Consider the following 23,351-nt stretch of genomic DNA (forward strand, 5'->3'; position numbering starts at 1 on the left):
TAGTGATTGCTTTTATTTTCAGCCAATTTGCCATCATCTCAAACTTTCCTTATGTTGTCACATGTTCAATAAAGTGTAATATCATTGTTAATGGCGTTGGGTTTCATGTGAATGTTAGCATTTCATGTTTGAATAAAGAGTCATAGCCCCAAATACACTGTAAATAAAGAAGATCCTCATATATCAAAAATCATCTATAAAATATTAACCATAGAAAGGAATACATGTACAGCGAGGCTGATATTACTTTTACTATTTCTATGACAATATCAAAGACAGGTTCAGTTCAAGCAGCACCTGGGGCATTTTTTGAAAGCACATTTTTATTCCAAGTGTATAATGTTTCATGAGGCCTCCGTATCATCAATAGGACATCTTATAGTGTGAAAACAATGATCAGAATCAGCATCAGTAGTAGTTTATTGCCATTGTCAAAGAGGGTTCACGGACTTGGAATGTTTCTCTGTGAAGTCGTGCAACATGTAACAGTAATGACTGTTACAAAAAACATACAAATACAGAACACATCACAAAAACGATGATTGTATATAATCAGATATTTGCTGTGTATCATCAAACATGGAGTGGTTTTGTGGGGATATTTATTTAAGCAAATTATTATTATTATTATTTGCAGGACAAAGTGTAATATGCAGCAGAGAGGGTTCATGTTGTCCTGCTGCTCTCCGGCTGGTTAGGTTCATCATCAGCCCCTCCACATGTAACCCAGACGTCAAATGGGACATCTCCCAGGATGTGCTGCCTCATCAAACCCACCAAGAACCTTCTGGAGAATATGGAGACTAACCGACCCCACAGCCTTCTGCATTTCACAGAGCGTCAGAAAGGCTCAGCTACCGGCAACAAACCCATGCACTCTCCTGATCAGTGTCTAAAGATCACAAACTTAAAGGAGACATATATTAGAAAAACTCACTTTTCCCATGTTTCTACACTATTATGGCGGGTTTGGGTCATTATTAACCCAAAAAAAGCTAAATAAACCATCAAGTGACTCCTGCGTAGTTCTGTAATCACCTACTGAAAAGCATTTGGCAGAAATCCCTCCCCCTGTGATGTCACAGAGGGGGAGCTTGCACAAGATGTGTAAGTGTCTGGAAACTGCGTTAACTTGTGCAAAAAGGGTATATTATGGAATCTTTAAACACACGCTTGCTCACACAGATCTACACACATACCTGTAGTTGTTAGCATGTGCAGTGTATTGATTTTGCTTTGTGGTTTCTTACGTAAAATAGGATTTTAGAAATGTACGGCCCATGATCTTCCTCATGGGGTGAAACTTGAATTGAGGAGGTGAAACCAATGAGTCTTTCCTTCAAGAACACAATCTGCTGCTGGGATAGTTACTTTTCTCGCAACATGTCAGCGATTAACCAAACAGGAAATAAAAGGCAAGGTCATTACTCAAAAAAAAAAAAAATAGCAAGATGTAATCAAAGGACAGAAGTTAACTCTACAAAAATACACAAGAGGGAAAGAGGGAGGAGGGAGGAGGAAGAAGAAAAGAGATAAAGCAGACAAGACAGAAAGCTTCAGGCAGAAAGCTGACAGGTTAGCAGCTTCTCGTCTCTTCCTGATGATGTCATCCTTTGATGAAGATGAACTTTGCTTTCCACAACTCCTCAACTCCTCCTGTAGGAAGTCCATGATTCCTTACTTTGTATCAATGCTCATTTACATCACACTGTCCTCCATCTCTATTGTCACTGTGATTCTCAACATGATGGTCATCATCTCCATCTCACACTTCAAGTAGGTAAATATTTCATCGGTTTCTGAAACTGGTCTCTGCACAGAATGAAATGGTAGAATATCAGAATGTGAAGGAAGACTTTCATGTTCCTGTCATGATGCTTTTGTGTTTTAATCTGCTGGAATGATAATACTACAAATGATGATGACTTTATTTCTCTCTTTTCTCTCCAGACAGCTCCACACCTCCACCAACCTCCTCCTCCTCTCTCTGGCTGTTTCAGATTGCATCGTGGGTTTCCTCATTGTGTTTCAAATTATTCTCATAAATGGCTGCTGGTTTTTGGGAGACATCATGTGTGTTGTGTATTTTCTGCTGAACTACATAATTACCTCTGCCTCAATAGGGACCATGATTCTCATATCTGTTGACCGCTACGTGGCTATTTGTCACCCTCTACATTATTCTACCAAAGTCACTAAAAAGAGAATTAATGTCTGTGTTTGTCTGTGTTGGATGATTTGTGTTTTTGTTCACTGTCTGCTGCTGAAGGATAATCTTAAACAGCCAGGCAGGTTTAACTCCTGTGTTGGTCAGTGTGTAATTAATGTTGATTATGCTTCTGGACTTGCTGATATGATTTTATTCTTTATTATTCCTGTCACTGTCATTGTAGTTCTTTATGTGAGAGTATTTATGGTTGCTGTGTCTCAGGCTCGTGCCATGAGGTCTCACGTTACATCTGTCACCATCAAGTGTTCAGTGAAAGTAACTGCTAAGAGATCAGAGCTGAAAGCAGCCATTACTCTTGGAGTCGTTGTCGTTGTGTTTCTGATATGTGTGTGTCCTTATTTTTGCGTTTTACTTTTTGGCCAGGACTCTGTGATCTATGGTTCATCCTCTACTTTCATCTTAACCCTGTTTTATTTTAACTCTTGTCTGAATCCTCTGATCTATGCCCTGTTCTACCCCTGGTTCAGAAAATGCATCAAGCTGATTGTAACACTTAAGATACTAGAGGCTGACTCACGTAACACCAGCATGTGACATAAAAAGAAATGCTGGTGCAAACATACTATATAGCATTGTTGTTGGCTAATGATTATGTATAAATGTGTCTTTGGGTTTTTGAATTAAGTCTAAAGATGCAAAAGTTGAGATTGGGACACTTTTCATGTTTTTTTGACATGAAATGTCAGAATAGTGAATTTCCAGTCAGTTTGCCCTCATCTTTATCCTCCATTTGTCACACAAAATAATGTAATATAAGTATTACAGTGAGTCAGAACTATTAATGGAGTCCCACTTCGTATAAATGTGAAGCAGCATCTCTCTCCCTCTGGAAAAACGGACTGAAAATTCATACCTGCTGTTGCCAGTTATTGATCCCAATTACCCGGCTGGAAAATCCTTTCTATGGGTTTCCTTTTTTTATATATATATACCTTGTCTGCATTTGTAACGTCAGTCACTGTTAGAGTTCTATACAATTTTATTTTTATAGTGATTGTGACCATCTTTCTCTGGGTTTGAATTTCATGGCACACCCTGTGTAAGCAGGGCCTCCTAATGCTTTTATTTTGCTTATGCTTCCATCATAAAACGTTTTCATGCTCGGGCCAGGGTCGACCCAGCAGGCCCGACCCTGCTCACATAACTTTGGCGCGGCACCTGGATTGTGACCTGATGCAGCTTTGCTTCAAAACATTCAGTGTCATAGGATGATGCAGAAGATCGGACAAACTTCAAAGGATTTGAGTAAATTGTTTATTAATTTTGTGGAAAGGGGAGTGATGATGTCACTGTAGGGCTGTGAGGTGAGGGTGTGATGGGACACTTGTGTTTCCTGAGCAGAGAGAGACAGAAACACAATTATTATTAGATTGAGCAAACAGCCCAAGAATTCTTCGTTTCTCTGGGCAAGGCCAATAGTCAGCGCAAATCTACCACTCAGGCCTGCCAGCAATGTGGCTCGGAGTCGCTGCAGATCCAGGGTCGCTGTCCTGCTTGAGATTGTGGGATTGTCAGGAAATGTGCGTAGCTGTGCCAACAGTCGCAGACACACACACACACACACACACACATGCAGAAAGGAAAAGGGGAGGGCATAGTTTAATATGAACCGTATGGTTATTTCCTTTAAAGTTTTGTCTATGACTCCATAAATATTGTCATTTTTGAGATCATATGCTGACAAGTTAGTAAAAAAATAATAAATAAATAAGAATAAAGTTTTGCTGATGTATTCATTATTCTTTTGTTTTCCTCTTATGTTCTACTTCTCGTCTCGCAAAAGGAAAGACATTTTAATTGTGCTTAATTACACTGTAGACAACACAGAATCATTTTGTCTGTCTGTCTGTAGTTTAATTCACACTCTGATGCAGCAGGACAATACTCATAGCGCTGATTACCAACCATATACGTATACTGTACTGATCTTCTGTCAAAAATCAAGGAAGGAGACAGATGATGACATGACGATAAATGAATCATCATTTCTGGCATTTTCATGTCACAAAGGGGACGTGTCACTTTTTTCAAGTTCTGGCACAGATAATGATAAAAACAACTAAGCGATGTAGAGATATATTTACTATTTCATTACTTGAGAACAATACAATATAATATTTTTGCACCAGCACTTCTTTTTATGTCACATGCTGGTGTCACGTGAGTCAGCCTCGAGTATCTTAAGCGTTACAATCAACTTGATGGATTTTCTGAACCAGGGGTAGAACAAGGCATAGATCAGAGGATTCAGACAAGAGTTAAAATAGAACAGAGTTATGATGAAGGTAGAGGATGAAACATCGATCAGGGAGTCCTGGCCAGAAAGTAAAACACAAAAAGGAGGACACACACATATCAGAAACACAACGACAACGACTCCAAGAGTAATGGCTGCTTTCAGCTCTGATCTCTTAGCAGTTACTGTCACTGAACACTTGATGGTGACAGATGTAACGTGAGACCTCATGGCACGAGCCTGAGACACAGCCACCATAAATACTCTCATATAAAGAACTACAATAACAGTGACAGGAATAATAAAAGATAAAATCACATCAGCAAGTATAGAAGCGTAATCATTAGCAAATGAACACTGTCCAACACAGGAGTTAAACCTGCCTGGTTGTTCCAGGTCATCCTTCAGCAGCAGACAGTGAACAAGCAGAGAAAACATCCAACACAGACAAACACAGACATTAATTCTCTTTTTAGTGACTTTGGTGGAATAATGTAGAGGGTGACAAATAGCCACGTAGCGGTCAACTGATATAAGAACCATGGTCCCTATTGAGGCAGATGTAATTGCAGAGTTTAAAAAAACATACACAATACACATAATGTCTCCCAGAAACCAGCAGCCATCTATGAGTATAATTTGAAAAACCAGAAGGAGGCCCACGATGCAATCTGAGACAGCCAGAGAGAGGAGGAGGAGGTTGGTGGAGGTGTGGAGCTGCCTGGAGAGAAAAGAGAGAAATAAAGTCATCATCATTTGTAGTATTATCATTCCAGCAGATTAAAACACAAAAGCATCATGACAGGAACATGAAAGTCTTCCTTCACATTCTGATATTCTACCATTTCATTCTGTGCAGAGACCAGTTTCAGAAACCGATGAAAGTTTTACCTACTTGAAGTGTGAGATGGAGATGATGACCATCATGTTGAGAATCACAGTAACAATAGAGATGGAGGACAGTATGATATAAGTAAACAAGGATTCAAAGTAAGGAAGTATGACCTTCCTACAGGAGGAGTTGAGGAGATGTGGAAAGCAAAGTTCATCTTCATCAAAGGATGACATCATCAGGAAGAGATGAGAAGCTGCTCAGCTCATTCACCTTTCTGGCTGAAGCTCTCTGTGCTGACTGGTTTATCTCTTCTTCCTCCACATCTCTCCTCCCTCTTTCCCTCGAATGATAGTTTATTATCAGTGCTGTCCTTTAATTACGTCACTTTGTTTCCAAAGTAATCCTCCTGTTCGACGGCGGCGCAGGTGGTTTAGCGGGTCATCCTATGATCAAGAGGTTGGCGGTTCAAGTCCTGGGTCCGGCACATGTGTCCACTGTTGTTGTGTCCTTGGGAAAGGCACTTGACCCACATTGCCTGTGTGAATGTAGTGAGCGAGTGAATGTCGGTGGTGGTCAGGGCCGGAGGGCCGACGGTGCAAATTGTCAGTCTGCCCCAGGGCAGCTGTGGCTACAATAGTAGCTTCACCATCACTAAGTATGGAGTGAATGGATAATGCACAATGTAAGAGCGTCTTTGGGTGCCTTGAAAAGCACTATATAAAACAAATGCATTATTTCTTTGTTCCACTTTCTCCTGAATGTCTCCAGTGATGATGATGATGATGATGATGTTCACATTGGTGGTTCATGAATGAGCTCAAACATCCCAACAAACTCACAACTGCCCAGTTTGCCAACTTATTTATTTGTATTTAATCTGTGGCAGCAACTTAAGTCCCGTCCATATTACATGACAAATGTAATGCTGCTGAAAGATTTCTTCTTCTCCTAGATCAGGTAGACCAATGAAGCTGTATTGACTCTTCATCATCATCATCATCAAGAGGCAGGTTCTTTGCATCACACCATGCTGAGATTGCTTTCAGAGCGGAGGGCTTGATATTTCAGCTTTGTGACGCACGACTTCAGTCAGAGACCTGAGAGCTCCTGAGCCTCTCATCTCCTTTCCTCTCTCTGATCATGGCAGTCAGTGAAGATTTTGAACTCTGCTTTCCACAACTGCTCAACGCCTCCTGCAGGAAGCCAATGCAGAATCGAGCTGCTGAGACCGTTTTCCTTTACGTCCTGCTGTCTTGTATCTCTGTGCTGACTGTGATTCTCAACCTGCTGGTCATCATCTCCATCTCCCACTTCAGGCATAATCTAATAACTAACTTTCAAATGTTTTTTGCATTACATTTAGCTCTTAATTATACAGGAGTGTTTTTGTTTTTTGTTCTTTGAGAACACACTATATTTCTATCATTCTCTACTACTGATATTAATAACTCTTGACGGTCAATGTATTGATTGGAATGTTGGACTTTAAACTGCTGCCATCATCTCTAACCTTCTCTTCTAATACAGACACAGTTTTATACAAAATTACGACGCTGTAACTTATTCTTATGTCTGGGATCTACACCACATTGTATCTGGACACGTTTTGCATTTGAACATGTATGCTGTCCTCTGAATACAGGCTGCTGCCTTCCGGTCGTCGGTACATGGTACCAAAGTGCAGGACAAACAGATTGCAAAAGTCATTTCTTCCTGCATCCATTGGTTTTATCAACAGCCTTTTATGACCAGCTTTTATTCTACTTGTGCACTTTTTATGTTTTGCTTGTGCGTTGACTGAATTGCGGCGTGTCTCTGCTGGCTGTGAAACGAATTGCCCCTCACGGGGATAATAACGTTTTTTCTGATTCTGATTCTGATGTATGTGCTGGAATGATGTGATCCTTTTTCTCTAGGCAGCTCCACACACCGACCAACTTCCTCCTCCTCTCACTGGCTGTCTCAGATTTCTTCGTTGGATTCCTGATGATGCCGTTAAAAATACTCGAGACGGGGAGCTGCTGGATTTTGGGGACTGTGATATGTCGAATGTTTCGCTATTGCTCTTTCATCCTTACTTCTACCTCAGTAGGAAACATTGTGCTCATATCAGTTGACCGATATCTGGCCATTTGTGACCCTTTCTGTTACTCCAGCAAAGTCACTGTGAAAAGAGTTCAGCTCTGTGTTGGTCTGTGTTGGGCCTGTTCTGTGTTCTATAATGGTGTGATACTGATGGACTTCCTGAAACAGCCAGATGGGTATAATTCCTGCCATGGAGAGTGTCTAGTTGTAATTTCCTCCATAACTGGAGCTGTTGACCTCCTGCTGACCTTTGCTGGCCCCATCACTGTAATTGTAGTTTTGTATATGAGAGTTTTTGTGGTGGCTGTGTCTCAGGCCCGAGCCATGAGGTCTCATGTTACCACTGTTAACCAACAGCGTTCAGTTTGTGTCTCCAAGAAGTCTGAGAGAAAAGCAGCCAGAACTCTTGGTATTGTTGTTCTTGTATTTCTGATATGTTCTTGTTCATATTTTTATTTAGGCTTTGCCGGCCAAGATGTAACAACCAGTGTGGATTTCTCAATTTTTAGTGTCTGGATACTTTATTGTAACTCCTGTATGAATCCAATAGTTTATGCTTTATTCTATCACTGGTTTAGGAGAACAATGAAACTCATTATTACACTTCAGATCCTGCAACCTAACTCTTGCAATTCCAGCATACTGTAAAGATTTTGCAAGACATGCTCACCTCACAGCACCAGGTTCGAACCCTATCTGTTCGGTGTTTGCAGGTTCTCCCCGTGTCCGTTTGGGTTTTTCTGGGTTCTCCGGTTTCCTCCCACCACCAAAAACATGAAATTTAAGTGAATTGGTGAACCCAAATTGTCCATATAGTGTATGAGTGTGTACGTGAACAGTTGTCTGTCTATGTGTGGCCCCGTGATGCGCTGGCAACGCATTCGGGCTGCGCCCTGCCTCTGCCCATAGCAAGCTGGGATAGGCTCCAGCAACTCCCGTGACCCGCAGACCGAAAAAGCCATAGAAAAGGAATGAATAAATGAATACATTTAATATACTAAATGATGACAACTGACCTTTGTGATCAATAAAGTATGTATGATTTATATACATGTTAAGAGCAAATTCTTCCAGCTGTGAAATTTATACATTTGTGTTGTAAAATTTACGTGACATGCACATGATAAACAGCAACTTGGATTTTACTTTTGTTGGAAGTTGCTAAAAGTTTTAAAAGTATCAAATGTTCACATCAACTACGGTGATGTTTTTTTTACTTCGTGCCTATTCTGACTTTGATGTCAACAAATGATGTCCCTTGGTTCCAGGGTTGGGCACCCTGTATTTATTATCAACATTAATAATAACATGAAATTAATATCAAAAAAAATTAATTTCCTCAATATATACTACAACGAGAGGCCACTTGACAGATCATCAGTGGATAAGTTCAGATGTGACACATTTGGGTCGGCCTCCTGCTCCGCCAGATGGTGGTCAGTTGACAGCTCTCCTCTCTCGTCCCCCAACTGTCCCAGACATGCGGCCGGCGGTCTGATGATATGACAAACGGATCGATCATTGACCTCCGGCCTAAAGTGTCCTGGTGCTACGTGCACTTATCGACATCCCTGTGCTCGGAAAAGGTGTCCTTTACGGACAAATGTTGACTAGTCCAAGTCCAATAACAGAGAGCCAATTGTTTTCAGATCGGGGAGGCCGTTTATCCCAATAACCCCCTCCAGGTCTTGCTGTCACTACTCATGTGAGTGTTGAAGTCATCCAGAAGAACAATGGTGACCACAGGCTGAGCCTATTGGTCAATAACAAACACCTTGTTCGAGCACAGGGATGTCCATGTGGCACCAGTTCACCCTAGACGGAGGACAATGATCGATTTTGTTGTGTCATCGGATCTCCAGTCGTGAATGTCTAGGAGAGCTCTCTGTCAGTACGATCTTAAACTCCCAACTCTGGAAAAACTTTTCCCAGATCCCGGAGGAGGCTGGGGACACGGAGAATGAGTGGACCGTGTTTTTCAGCGCCATTGTCCAAGCAGCTGCTCGGAGCTGTGGTCGCAGGGTCTCCGGTGCTTGTCGTGGCGGAAACCCCCAAACCCAGTGGTGGAGTCCGGAAGTAAGGAATGCCATCAAGCTGAAGAAGGAGTCTTATTGAAGCTTATTGACTCATTGGACCCCGGAAGCAGCAGACAGGTACCTGACGGCCAAGCGTATTAAGGCCCAAGTGGTTATGGACGAAAAACCTCAGTCTAAATAAGAATAAAGTTTTGCTGATGTATTCATTATTCTTTTGTTTTCCTCTTATGTTCTACTTCCAGATGAATGAATGTCTCTGTGGGACTATGTCAATTTTTGGAAAAGCTTGCCTCGTCCTGGACTAGTGCCTAATGTCCACTAGTCCAGGATTGCAGAGTGTCCAGTACTAAATCTTGATCTTTGGAGGTAGTTAGTTGACCATTCACCTACATGCCACACTCTATTCATGCCAGCCCGTACAATAAATGGATAACTCTCAGTTAAATCTAGCATCTCTTGTGTAAGCATGTCACAAAAGACTTTACATTTGTTTGGGGCCTCTTGGTTAAGATCAAAATTATGGTCACTAGTGGTGCAGAGAAAATCCTACCAGGGAGGGTCAGGCATGAGTCGCAGGTCAGAAGTGAAGGAGTTTGTGAAGCAAGTAAAGGCCGTGCATGAATCTATCCATCTACACAACAACAACAACAGGGTTCTGACCCGGAGCTCGGGAACCCAGTGGCACGTCTGTCAATCTGACGCTCCATGTGGATAGATCATACATACTTTATTGATCACAAAGAAAAGTGTCATAATTTAGTACATTCAATACATGCCTTCAGAAATCAGTACAGAATACTGGAATCACAGGAGTTAGGCTGCAGGATCTGAAGTTTAACAATGAGTTTCATTGATTTCCTAAACCAGGGATAGAAAAAGGCATAAACTATTGGATTTAAAGAGGAGTTGCAATAAAGTAGCCACAGTGTGAAAACTGAAAACTCTTCACTGGATAAATAGTCCTGGCCCGCAAAAGATGGAGAAAAATAAGGACAAAAACACATCAGAAATACAAGAACAACAATACCAAGAGTTCTGGCTGCTTTTCTCTCAGACTTCTTCGAGACACAAACTGAACGCTGTTGGTTAACAGTGGTAACATGAGACCTCATGGCTCGGGCCTGAGACACAGCCACCACAAAAACTCTCATATACAAAACTACGATTACAGTGATGGGGCCAGCAAAGGTCAGGAGGACGTCAACAGCCCCATTTATGAAGGAAATTCCAACCACACACTCTCCCTGGCAGGAATTATACCCATCTGGCTGTTTCAGGAAGTCCATCAGTATCACACCATTATAGAACACAGAACAGGCCCAACACAGACCAACACAGAGCTGAACTCTTTTCACAGTGACTTTGCTGGAGTAACAGAAAGGGTCACAAATGGCCAGATATCGGTCAACTGAGATGAGGACCATGTTTCCTACTGAGGCAGAAGTAAGGATGAAAGAGAAATACTGAAACATTCCACATGACACAGTGCCCAAAAACCAGCAGCTCCTTGTGAGGAGGATTTGAATCGGCATCATCAGGAGCCCAACGAAGAAATCTGAGACAGCCAGTGAGAGGAGGAGGAAGTTGGTTGGTGTGTGGAGCTGCCTAGAGAAAAAGGATCAAATCATTCCAGCACATACATACATTTTCAAAATACATTGCATGTAATTGGTATAGTGCATAATCTGTCCAGGTACAAAGTGGTATAGAATATGCAACATTTCTAATAAGGCTATAATTTGCACATCAAATCCCAGACATAAGTATATTTTGCAGCATCATATTTTTTTTGGTAAAGTGTGTCTGTATTAGAAGAGAAAGTGAAATATCTCTATATGTAAACTGCACAAAACAGTTTGTTCCTGTATAATTAAGAGCTAAATTTAAAGCAAATAAAAATACTCGATGTTATTGTTTTGATTTTTACTTGAAGTGTGAGATGGAGATGATGACCAGCAGGTTGAGAATCACAGTCAGCACAGAGATACAAGACAGCAGGATGTAAAGGAAAATGGTCTCAGCTCGATTCTGCACTGGCTTCCTGCAGGAGGCGTTGAGCAGTTGTGGAAAGCAGAGTTCAAAATCTTCACTGACTGTCATGATCAGAGAGAGGAAAGGAGACGAGAGGCTCAGAAGCTCTCAGGTCTGAGTGAAACCACCTGTATTAAAGCTAAACCATCGAGCCCCCCCCCTCCCCACACACACACACTCCTACTGAAACAACCTCTTCATCGTGTGATGCGTTGAACCTGCCTCCTGATGATGATGATGATGATCTTAACGTATTTATTCATCATAATTATATTGTAGTCTCGCCATTTTTTTGAGAGAAGGCAAAAGAAACAAAAAACTGATTCTGTGAAATACACAAAAAAAAACCCACTGTATCAGCTGCTATGATATTGTAATGTGTAAGACACGCAGCAATGCGCCTGCAGAGCTGAGGCATCATGGGAAGTTGATGCATCTTTAATAGTTGTGCCGTGGAGTGATGAATCCACCATTGCTGCCTTCCACATTTTCATCCTTATGTAGATGTGCCTGAAATGGGAAAAACATCACTGCTGCACATGGATCAGCTTTTTTTTGGGGGGGGGGGGGGGGGGGGGGGTGAGAACATGAAATGTGAGAAATTAATACCAATATTTTTTTATGATATAGTTTCTAGTTATCTTGAAAGCAGCATCACAAACATAGCAATATTAATATGGAGTGAGAGGATGAGCTGCTGACCTTTGAACCTTTGATATCTGCACTAAATCTGTGTTGTATTGTTGTTTGCATCCATGGTGCTGCTTTACTAATAATCATTGTTCTTTCCTGGAGTTCTTTAACAGCAAGTATGTTTTTGATGTTGTCAGCTGCTGCCTAATCAAAAAAGATTTTACCACAGACATGAAATAATTGTTCAAAATAACAACATTAAAAATAGAATTACCTTAATATTAATTTAGAATTATTAAACGAATGCATTCTTTTATTTTATTTTACATGCTTTAATATAATAACCACGAGCCACACGATCTGTCAAGGTTTCACATACAAATATCAGTGCATATATATATATATATATAATACACAAACAGTTATACACATACAGTACGCAGATCAGGGGCAACACGTTTTTCCTTCATGTATTTCCTCATAGAATAAAACAGTAGATCACGTTCTCTTCCTCATCATCGTCTCAGTTTCACGACAGTATTTTAACATCACGGGAGCCAGGCTTCCATATCTGAAATGTCAGGATGTGTCGAATAGATTTCCTAAACCAGGGGTAGAAAAAGGCATAGATGACAGGATTCAAGCAGGAGTTAAAATGTGCCAGCCAGATTTCAAAGGCTGCAGATGAAGCATTGACTGATATGTCCTGGCCTGTCAGAGCAGGGTAGAAGTACGGGCAGAAACAGATCAGGAAAACAACCACAACCATGCCGAGAGTCTTGGCTGCCTTTAACTCTGCATTTTTTGCAATTTGCACCCCCGACTGCTGGAACGTTGCGGCGGCAACATTAGCCCGCACAGCACGGATCTGAGACACAGCCACCACAAATACCCTTGCATACAGAGCTATGATGGCGGTAATGGGTAGGATAAAAGTGAACACAAGATCAATAACCCCCGCAATGTGCTCGATTACAACCACGCACTCTCCCAAACAGCTGTTGGACTTACCGGGCTTTGCCAGGTGATCGTTTAGGAGGAGAATCCTGTAGATGATGGCGCAAAACCAACACGCAATCACACAGATCTGAGTCTTTCTCTTCGTAACTCGAGCCGTGTAATGCAGAGGGTCACAAATAGCCACGTAGCGGTCGAATGATATGAGCACCATGTTGGCTACCGAGGCGGAGGTTATGATGTAGTCAATCACATAATACACAGTGCACAGAATGTCACCGAGAAACCAGCAGGTCTCTATGTAGATGATTTCGACCGGCATCAGCAGGAGGCCCACGAGGAGGTCTGAGGCAGCCAGAGACAGGAGGAGGAGGTTGGTTGGCGTGTGGAGTTCCCTGAAGGAGGAGAATGGCAGCATGGCGCATGTGAGACGCGTAGCACTGGAATACTTGTATTACATTTGCATCGGTTTCAATACATACAAAAGGTCAGGTCATCACGCAGATATAATTAACAGAACAATATATAGAGGGTCATATCTGCCTGAAGTGAGTGATGGAAGCGATGACCAGCAGGTTCAGAGTCACGGTGGTCAGAGAAACAGAGGAGAGCAGGGCGTAAATCAGCAGGTCTTCCGTATGAGGCTGAGCAGATATCCTGCAGGAGTTGTTCAGGTGTTGATAGCAGAGTTCACCTTCTGCTATGGTCTCCATCAGAGAGAGAGAGAAAAAGAGAGAGAAGCTGCTCCAGCAGCTTTCTGACCTGAGCTGTCTGCCACACAGTTCTTAAATACACCCCCCCCCCCCCCCAGTGGTAATTTGTTTGTTTCCTTTCAGACTGATCTCCTTCCTTCTCCGAGTTGACATTACCAGCAGGCCGGCTTTAGCAGAGCTCGGCCTTCTACTTGTGTAAAGTCTACAATTAGCACAATTCACTTAATCACCATTTGTTTTCCTTTTTATTATTATTAAAAAAGCATCTTTGTGTCAGATGTGAACGATCACCAAAAAAGAGGCATCTGGATCAATCAGACATTTTTCGGCCCAGTGTCAGTCATTTATAAAAAAAAAAAAAACATCTGAAAAACTAGACCTCGATTGAAGCTCGGCTGAATTAATAGATAAGAAGTCACTATTCGGGCCAGTACACTGTGCATTAAACTAAAACTCACCAGTTGATGTGTACACTTCTCCTAATCTGTGTGTGGACGAGCTCAAACTGCTCTCACTCTGCTGGGATGTGCCCTTCGAGGCCCTGCTGACACCACAACTAAGCCTGTGTTGAAATATGCCAGGTCCGAGCCCATCCTTTGCCATCGACTGCAGAGATCTGGACTCTGTGCAGTTTCATGTCCATTTGAAAAGTAAACTCACCTGATCGGTCTCGGTGGATAAAGTTTTTATTGAAAAAGAGAAACTCCACAACAAAACTAAACCATCACTCGTGCACTCAGTTCACTGACGTCCCATATGAGGCACAGCTGACAGATAAGGTAGTCCAAATTATTCTGATTTTCAAAACTTAATTGCGTTAAATGCCAGTTATTGACCAGGAAGATTGTTTTCACCCATGTCCATCAGGTGGTTTGGTTAGTATGAGTTCAAATATGGATGACTCAAAATGAAAACATCCGGTTCACATTTCAGGAGGATCTGTGTGTGGGCCAGGAACCAATCCACTGAAATGAAGTGGAGCGGCAGATCAGAAATCTGGATCACTTGCTTTTTGCATCTCTCCACATGTTCAGCGATTAAACAAAAGCTACTTCATTTCTTTCAGCAAGAAGGTTTTTTCGGGTTCGATTCCTTCCTGTGCAAAGTTTGTATATTCTGTGGGTTCTCTCCGGGTTCTCCAGGTTCCCCTAACCCCCAAAAACATGCAGCTGTGAGCTGGTGTCTTGTCTGGGGCGTACGCCACCTTTCGCCAGGAGCCAGCTGGGATAGGCTCCAGCGGACCGGTGAACCCCTGCGAACTCCTCACAGAAAGTCCGCAAGTTGGATTCGAACCTGCGACCTTCCTGCTGTGAGACACTGCGCCACCGTGCTGCCCTCCCTGGAACATTCCCCCACAAATACCAACCAGTACATAACTCACAGTCATCCCAAATATGCTTGATACGTCGCAATTTAACAGTGTGAAAAAAAATATAAATTAAATTAACGTGTTTTGTGTCACCTTCGGATGCTTGTGGCTATATTAATTAAAGTGCAAAAAAAACAAAAAAGTGCAATGAACGTTGAATCAATTCCTTGTGTTTTGGGTGTGCTTTCACTTTAAGCAACTATTGCAACATGCATCGAAGCATCGAGTTGCATCACAAAAGTTTTATGATGATGTAACCTAAAGTTAATTTATTTCTTACGCAAGGATTGCATAATGTTTTGACGTAAAGGTTGGGTTTGTTTGTCATCGAGTGACACAAGTGTGAAGAGGTGTGAAAACTTTCTCCGCTTGACGACCATTAGAAGCCGACAACGGGCTGCACAGTGGGGACTGTTCAGCGTCTGGAGACAAATTAAATGTGACCGAGTGTATGTTTGTTTCATGTCTTGTGAAGCTACTAATGATCCCAACGTCTTCTGAGAATATGTGCGATGCAGTTACGAAACAAGCATGGAGGTCAGTTTGTGGACTTTGTTCTGGACGTCTGAGTCCATTACATGATCCACACTGACATTGTTAATATTCTTTAAACATTTTCAATGGGATCAGGATTCTGGTGCGTGAAATCAATAATAGTTGACCCAGTCATTTAACTTTAAGAAGAAGAAAAAGCTTTATTATTGTTACTGATGCTGCACACGCATAGTCCACAACAACACAATTTCATTTCCACCCTAATACTAAGGGCTCCTCTAAACAAACCACAGACATGCATAGGGACCGCGTGACATGTGTGGAGAGGGCACAGGGTGAGGGCACAGGGTGAGGGCGCCATTGTGGTCGCCACTCCTGGACAGTCCACAGTCTGTATTCCTGTCCAGCACGGGGCTTGAACCAGTGACCCTCCGGTAACCAAACAAAGTCCAAACCCACTGAGCCATTTACTGCAAAAAAGTCAATCGGCTCTAAAACTTGATGGGAAATTTGAGAATATACCTCAGCAAAAGCTGCAGCAGAAACCAAAAGGCCTAAACTGCTAACATTTCAATCCCATTATTTCATGTTCTGTCTACATGTCTCAGTGCATCTCATGATGCAATGTTTCCCCGAGAAGCTTTTTAGGCCTGATGGCAAGAGATGCTTGAAACTGGAATTGAGCGCCACAATGTATTTATTTTTTTCCATCTGGACTCTGGAGGGTGGCACGGTGGCACAGTGGGTGGCGCTGTTGCCCCACAACCAGAAGTTTCTCGGTTCGTAAATTGTATGTTCTCTCCGTGTCTGCATCCGGCTTCTCCTGGTTCGTTGTCTGTCTTTGTGTGGCCCCGCGATGCGCCGGCGACGCATCCGGGATGTAACCCCCATCTCTCACCCGTAGTCAGCTGGGATAGGCTCAAGCAACACCCGTGACCCACAAGGAGGATAAAGCAGCAGTTCCAAAAAAATGTTTTCATGGCCGAGGATCAGACCGCCGAAGCCCCCCGCCTTATTCTTCTGCCTGAGCCACACTGCACCGGAGCCTTCTGCCTCCTCCTGTGGGTGGTGGGGTCTCGGGACAATGAGCCCAGGTCACCATCTCTGGCCACCAGGCGCTCGCTCACGGGCCCCAAACCCGGGCCTGGCTCCATAGCGGAGCCCCGGTAACCCTCTGGGCCGGGTACACTGACTCTTATTCATTGTATTCATGAAGAACCTTCGTCTGGGCCTTCACCTAAGACCAATCTGACATGGTAGAACCTACCAGGGGCAAACTGCCCCCGGCAGCATAGCTGCTAGGGTCATTAGGAGTCAAAAACTCCACCACTGTAATGTGATGGTTCCAGGAGGAATAGTTTATATTATAATGTTTCATCATGTCTCTGTTACCAAAGGGGACCGCAGTGGCTTAGTGTGTCGGAAACAGGAGGGTCACCGGCTCAAGCCCCAGACCAGACAGAAATCCAAAGACCACAGTGGCGCCCTCAGCCTGTGCCCTCTCCACACATGTCACGTGGTCCCTATGCATGTCTGTGGTTTGTTTAGAGGAGCCCTTAGTATTAGGGTGGAAATGAAATTGTGTTGTTGTGGACTATGCGTGTGCAGCATCAGTAACAATAATAAAGCTTTTTCTTCTTCTTAAAGTTAAATGATTGGGTCAACTATTATTGATTTCACGCACCAGAATCCTGATCCCATTGAAAATGTTTAAAGAATATTAACAGTGTCAGTGTGGATCATGTAATGGACTCAGACGTCCAGAACAAAGTCCACAAACTGACCTCCATGTTTGTTTCGTAACTGCATCGCACATATTCTCAGAAGACGTTGGGATCATTAGTAGCTTCACAAGACATGAAACAAACATACACTCGGTCACATTTAATTTGTCTCCAGACGCTGAACAGTCCCCACTGTGCAGCCCGTTGTCGGCTCCTAATGGTCGTCAAGCAGAGAAAGTTTTCACACCTTTTTACACTTGTGTCACTCGATGACAAACAAACCCAACCTTTCCATCAAAACATTATGCAATCCTTGCGTAAGACAGAAATGACTTTTGGGTTACATCATCCTGAAACTTTAGTGATGCAACTCAATGCTTTGATGCATGTTGCAATAGTTGCTTAAAGTGAAAGCTCACCCAAAACACAAGGAATTGATTCATAGTTCACTGTACTTTAATTAAAGGGCCTGTATTAGGAAAAACTCACTTTTCCCATGTTTCTACACTATTATGGTGGGTTTGGGTCAGTATCGACCCAAAAACAGCTCAACAAACCATCCAGTCAATCCTGCGTAGTTCTGTAATCAAGTCCAGAAACGCTTCTGGAAGAAATCTCTCTTACTGTGACATCAAAAGTACGGAAATGTGCACAAGATGTGTGCACATGCATGCACATTCATTGTAGGCCGGTTACACACGCAATGAACTTAGTTTCGGTTTAGCTTTCAGAGGCTTTTCCGACAGAGCTGTTTGAGACAGGAAAGACGGACGCTGTCCTGCAGCATCTGTTTGCTATTTTAATCAAAGACTGTTACAGATATTTCATATAAGTGTCTGGGAGCTGCGTTAACTTGTATAACAGTATGTGGGCATATGTTGTTATAGATAAAGTTAATTATGAATTGCATTGTATACTTTCAATTTTTAATGTCTGCTGGCCAAAAGATCTGTGAGTAATATAAAATGATGACACTAAACTACCCGAACAGGAACTAATCAACCACAGTCATTGTGTCAGCTGATCAATACTTTGAGAGCATTTGCAAAATAGACAACCAGAAAATATGCAATAAAAACTATAATGCATATCATTCATTCATTTTCTAACCGCTTCTTCCATTATCGGGTCACGGGCCAAGCTGGAGCCGAGGCGGGGTACACCCTGGACAAGCCGCCACTTCATCGCAGGACAACACAGAGACAGACAAACAGACACAAACACACCAATGGGCAATTTAGTGTCACCAATCCGCCTAAGATGCATGTTTTTGGTGTGGGAGGAAGCCGGAGAACCCAGAGAGAACCCACGCAGACACGGGGAGAACATAATGCATATCATAACATATTACCGGTAAATATATTTGTCCAAACCCTTGTAGTTGTACATTCAGTGACATCACTAAACATTTGCCTGCACAGTCTCTACAACACTCTGGCCTTACGGGAGTCACGTTCAAATATCTTCAACGTGACAATGAGTTTGATAGATTTCCGATACCAGGGATAGCAGAAAGCGTAGATTACTGGGTTTAAACAAGAGTTAAAGTAGAACAGCCAGCTCTGTAAAGGCACGGATGTAGCATTAAACAAGCTGTTTTCACCCAGAAGAGAGGAAATAAAATATGGACAGAGACATGTCAGAAACACAACAATAACAACACCGAGAGTCCTGGCGGCTTTCAGCTCAGACTTCTTTGCAGACACAGTTCCAGAAAATGTGATAGAAGAAATGTGAGACCTCATGGCACGGGCCTGAGACACAGCAACCACAAATACTCTCATGTACAGAACTATGATGACGGTGACAGGAGCAAAGAAGGTCATGACAATGTCAGCAACTCCTGCAAAGGAGCTAATGACAATCACACACTCTCCAATGCAGGAAATATACCTGTCTAGTTGTTCCAAGTTATCATGGATTAGGAGAGCGTTATATATAAATGAACAGACCCAACAAAGGCAAATACAGGTTGTAACTCTTGATACAGTGATTTTGGTGGAGTAACGTAGAGGGACACAAATAGCCACGTAGCGGTCAACAGATATAAGAACCATGGTTCCTACTGAGGCAGAGGTAGCGGTAAACTCTAAAATACTATATAAAGCACACATGATGTCACCGAGAACCCAGCAGCCATCTGAAATCAGAATGTGGAAGCACATCAGGACACCGACAAAGAAATCTGAACCAGCCAGGGAGAGGAGGAGGAGGTTGGTGGGAGTGTGGAGCTGCCTGCATTGATGGAAAAGTATCAATGCATTATTGTTTTTCTAGGACAAAATTTCAACATCTAAAAGCTAAAAACAGTGATTACTTGAAGTGCGAGATGGAGATGATGACCAGCAGGTTGAGAATGACAGTGAGCAGAGAGGTTAAAGGCATCACAATGTAAATCAGCACAGCGTCAGAGTGTGGGTGCTTCGGCTTCCTACAGGAGGCGTTGAAGAGTTCGGGAAAGCAGAGCTCAGCTTCATCTTGTGTCTCCATCATCAGAGAAAACAGAAAAGGAGCGAGAGGCTGCCGAGCTGTGTGAACTCTCTGTGCAGCTGATATAACTCTTCTGATCTCCCGCCCATCCATGCGTTTTCTAGAACCACTCGTCATTTACTGGGGTCATTGTGATTCCAGCCAATCGCAGCACACACGTACTGAGGCGTATGGGATCTGAATTTTAACAGGATACTCATCCCTTGTCAAAAGAGATTTAATACAATACCTTACGACTTTTAAACAATCATTCCATTCGACAAAGGTTAAAAAGTGATCTGTGGAGTCACTGAACATTAATCTTAAGTGCGCTAAGTGAGGCCTGCATTGCTTCAGACGTTCTTCTGGGTTCTTTTGTGAGCTCTTGGGGAAAGTCGCCGATGTGCTCATTGAATATATCTTGGTAGGCCGGCCAATCTGAGAAACGTTCACCATTTGATTTTTTTCTTCTTCCGTTTTTTGGGTAACGGCTTTCGAGGCCCTGAGTGGTCCCGAAGCCTTTGGAATGGCATTGCGACCCTTTCCAGATCGAGCGCCATCAAGGGCTTCGTTTGTCATTTTGTGCTCACATTTCTCAAATGGTGGTTGATTTTTGGCATCATTTAGTCTGCTTCACTTTGTCAGTGTCGCGTGTCACGCTTTTGATAAACCCGGACAGCAACGGAAACCGAAAGCATGACAGGAGCAGAGACAGACAGGGGACTTAAGTTCATGTTTATTCAAGCAAGCAGAGGTTTCTAAAAGACAACGAAGAAAGGCCAGGTCGTCGGTCCAACAGGCAGAACACGGGGATCTGGCAAAATGGGAACGAGGCAAACAGGCGGAAAACAAGAGTATGAACACTAACAATCTGGAAGAGAGCTGAAGGCTGAGCAGAACATATGTAGTGCCGAGACTGATTGGGAGATGGGTAGCAGGTGGCTGAAGTAACACAGGTGAAGTGGATGAACTGGATCAACTTCAGGGAGGTGCAGAACGCTCTGCAATGACAGGAAACGTTATCACAGAAAAATACTCAAATGAAAAGATAAAAATAAATAAACTGGAGTTTTAAAGAGTCATGACAATCAGACAGTTTCCATTTAGGTGATTTCTTGATTCAGCAGGTCATACAAGGAAGGTTTTTATGTTTCCCCATAATTAGTGAAACCGTCCTTTAAAAACTGTACTTTTCATTTACTTTGTTTAATTGTTGTCTAATATTCAGATTTCTTTTAAAAAATTACATTTTTGAACATAAGTGTGACAAACAAGAATAAATTAGGAAGGGGCCCAAAACATTTCCACGTGACTGTCCATCCATCCAGGGCAGCGTCTTTAATGCTGCGCCAGAATGCCTGTCCAGAATGCCATTCTTTCATTGTCATTTTGCATCTGTGGTGTAATTTATTTTAAATTTATCATTAGTTTGCATCTGTGGTGTAAAATTATTTTTATTTTTCTGATGTTATTTTGCATCAATTAAGTAATTTAATATAGCTTTTATTTTTATTTGTATTGTGAAAATTGTATTGTTAAATGTCGATGATTTATGTACTCAGGACTTTCAACGGAAACAAGACCGCAAGGGCTTTTTTGAAATGCTCCTCTTAGACAGCATGTTTGACGACTTTATTTGTACTGTAATACATGCTACTGTGTGACTGTACTTGTACTCTAACATTCTATCTAATAAATAAATTCATCATCATCGTCCAAGTGTGTCAACATTCATCAAGGTCTCATTGATTTAACTCCACTCTACACTCAATGCAGCAGGAGGCCTTTAGTGAAAGTCAAATGTTTGATCAGCAAAAGCCTGAAGCAAAGTTTTTAACTCTTTAACACCCAGAGAACACTGCCAAGCCATGTCATTTAACATTTGCCATCATGTTTCGAGGGACTGGACTCCTGTCCCATGTGTTATTGGAGGACATAACAAAACTTGATTTCTGTCAAAACCTTTTTCAAAATGTTTCAGTGTCATGGAGAAAATCGAGTTACCGACAATAGTCACCAGCCTGGTAAAGGGTGAAGGGTCAACATTGTAAGAAGTCTCTTTTACACAGTCTCTAGAGCACATTGGCCAGGCAGGAGTCAGGCTCAAGAATCTTCAAAGTGACAATGAGTTTGATAGATTTCCGATACCAGGGATAGCAGAAAGCGTAGATTACTGGGTTTAAGCAAGAGTTAAAGTAAAAAAACCAGCTCTGTAAAGGCACGGATGCAGCCGTAAACAAGCTGTTTTCACCCAGAAGAGAGGAAATAAAATATGGAGAGAGGCATGTCAGAAACACGACAATAACAACACCGAGAGTCCTGGCGGCTTTCAGCTCAGACTTCTTTGCAGACTCAGTTCCAGAAAATGTGATAGAAGAAATGTGAGACCTCATGGCACGAGCCTGAGACACGGCAACCACAAATACCCTCATGTACAGAACTATGATGGCGGTGACAGGAGCAAAGAAGGTCAAAACAATATCAGCAATTCCTGCTGAGGAGTTAATGACAATCACACACTCTCCAATGCAGGAAATATACCTGTCTAGTTGACTGAGGTTATCATTCATCAAGAGGCCGTTATATAGAATAGAACAGAGCCAACAAAGGCAAATACAGGTTGTAACTCTTGATACAGTGATTTTGGTGGAGTAACGTAGAGGGTCACAAATAGCCACGTAGCGGTCGACTGATATGAGAACCATGGTTCCTACTGAGGCAGAACTAGTGGTAAACCCAAATATAGTATATAAAGCACACATGATGTCACCGAGAACCCAGCAGCCATCTGAAATCAGGATATGGAAGCACATCAGGACACCGACAAAGAAATCTGAACAAGCCAGGGAGAGGAGGAGAAGGTTGGTGGGAGTGTGGAGCTGCCTGCGTTCAGAGAAAGGAACACAATTATTATTATTGTAGTATATAGGATGCACAATCTAACGGCTAAGGCTAAAAACAGTGATTACTTGAAGTGCGAGATGGAGATGATGACCAGCAGGTTGAGAATGACAGTGAGCAGAGAGGTAAAAGGCATCACAATGTAAATCAGCACAGCGTCAGAGTGTGGGTGCTTCGGCTTCCTACAGGAGGCGTTGAAGAGTTCGGGAAAGCAGAGCTCAGCTTCATCTTGTGTCTCCATCATCAGAGAAAACAGAAATGGAGCGAGAGGCTGCCGAGCTGTGCGAACTCTCTGCGCAGCTGATATAACTCTTCTGATCTCCCGCCCATCCATGCGTTTTCTAGAACCACTCGACATTTACTGGGGTCATCGTGATTCCAGCCAATCGCAGCACACACGTACTGAGGCGTATGGCTACAGCTATGTTACAGCACAATTTATTCGAGATTCTAAAAACGTAATTTTTTTGACTCAAAAATGTTCCGAACTTGGCTGCAAGAATTTTAAACAAATAGACATGATCACATCAGTTCGACTTTATTACATTTACACTGACACCTGTATGTTTTGTAATGGTGTGGTTTTTAATATTGTGTTGTGATAAATCAAGCAACTTGGGAGAAAAATAGGACAGGA

General features: G+C 42.5%; 7 protein-coding genes across 7 annotated transcripts; 2 read left to right on the top strand and 5 right to left on the bottom strand.

The window, feature by feature from the left end:
- Positions 1-1,603: 1,603 nt before the first annotated feature.
- Positions 1,604-2,764, top strand: LOC137901915 (trace amine-associated receptor 13c-like). Its single transcript, XM_068745946.1, has 2 exons — positions 1,604-1,776; positions 1,951-2,764. Exons 1-2 carry the CDS (start codon positions 1,604-1,606, stop codon positions 2,762-2,764), a joined length of 987 nt encoding a protein of 328 aa, XP_068602047.1.
- Positions 2,765-4,373: 1,609 nt separating this feature from the next.
- On the bottom strand, positions 4,374-5,534 carry LOC137901916 (trace amine-associated receptor 13c-like). Its single transcript, XM_068745947.1, has 2 exons — positions 5,362-5,534; positions 4,374-5,187 (listed from the first exon to the last, which is right to left on the bottom strand). The coding sequence occupies exons 1-2, from the start codon at positions 5,532-5,534 to the stop codon at positions 4,374-4,376; spliced, it is 987 nt and encodes a 328-aa protein (XP_068602048.1).
- Positions 5,535-6,441: 907 nt separating this feature from the next.
- LOC137901914 (trace amine-associated receptor 13c-like) lies at positions 6,442-8,034 on the top strand. The gene is made up of 2 exons (XM_068745945.1): positions 6,442-6,617; positions 7,218-8,034. The coding sequence occupies exons 1-2, from the start codon at positions 6,442-6,444 to the stop codon at positions 8,032-8,034; spliced, it is 993 nt and encodes a 330-aa protein (XP_068602046.1).
- Positions 8,035-10,207: 2,173 nt separating this feature from the next.
- Positions 10,208-11,522, bottom strand: LOC137902202 (trace amine-associated receptor 13c-like). The gene is made up of 2 exons (XM_068746272.1): positions 11,350-11,522; positions 10,208-11,027 (listed from the first exon to the last, which is right to left on the bottom strand). Exons 1-2 carry the CDS (start codon positions 11,520-11,522, stop codon positions 10,208-10,210), a joined length of 993 nt encoding a protein of 330 aa, XP_068602373.1.
- Positions 11,523-12,615: 1,093 nt separating this feature from the next.
- LOC137902506 (trace amine-associated receptor 13c-like) lies at positions 12,616-13,756 on the bottom strand. The gene is made up of 2 exons (XM_068746592.1): positions 13,587-13,756; positions 12,616-13,438 (listed from the first exon to the last, which is right to left on the bottom strand). Exons 1-2 carry the CDS (start codon positions 13,754-13,756, stop codon positions 12,616-12,618), a joined length of 993 nt encoding a protein of 330 aa, XP_068602693.1.
- Positions 13,757-18,768: 5,012 nt separating this feature from the next.
- On the bottom strand, positions 18,769-19,834 carry LOC137902301 (trace amine-associated receptor 13c-like). Its single transcript, XM_068746383.1, has 2 exons — positions 19,662-19,834; positions 18,769-19,579 (listed from the first exon to the last, which is right to left on the bottom strand). Exons 1-2 carry the CDS (start codon positions 19,832-19,834, stop codon positions 18,769-18,771), a joined length of 984 nt encoding a protein of 327 aa, XP_068602484.1.
- A 2,051-nt stretch (positions 19,835-21,885) lies between these two features.
- On the bottom strand, positions 21,886-22,955 carry LOC137902332 (trace amine-associated receptor 13c-like). Its single transcript, XM_068746415.1, has 2 exons — positions 22,783-22,955; positions 21,886-22,696 (listed from the first exon to the last, which is right to left on the bottom strand). Exons 1-2 carry the CDS (start codon positions 22,953-22,955, stop codon positions 21,886-21,888), a joined length of 984 nt encoding a protein of 327 aa, XP_068602516.1.
- Between the last annotated feature and the right edge of the window lie 396 nt (positions 22,956-23,351).

The sequence above is a fragment of the Brachionichthys hirsutus genome, chromosome 12 (assembly GCF_040956055.1).
Source record: "Brachionichthys hirsutus isolate HB-005 chromosome 12, CSIRO-AGI_Bhir_v1, whole genome shotgun sequence".
Classification (NCBI taxonomy): Eukaryota; Metazoa; Chordata; class Actinopteri; order Lophiiformes; family Brachionichthyidae; genus Brachionichthys; species Brachionichthys hirsutus.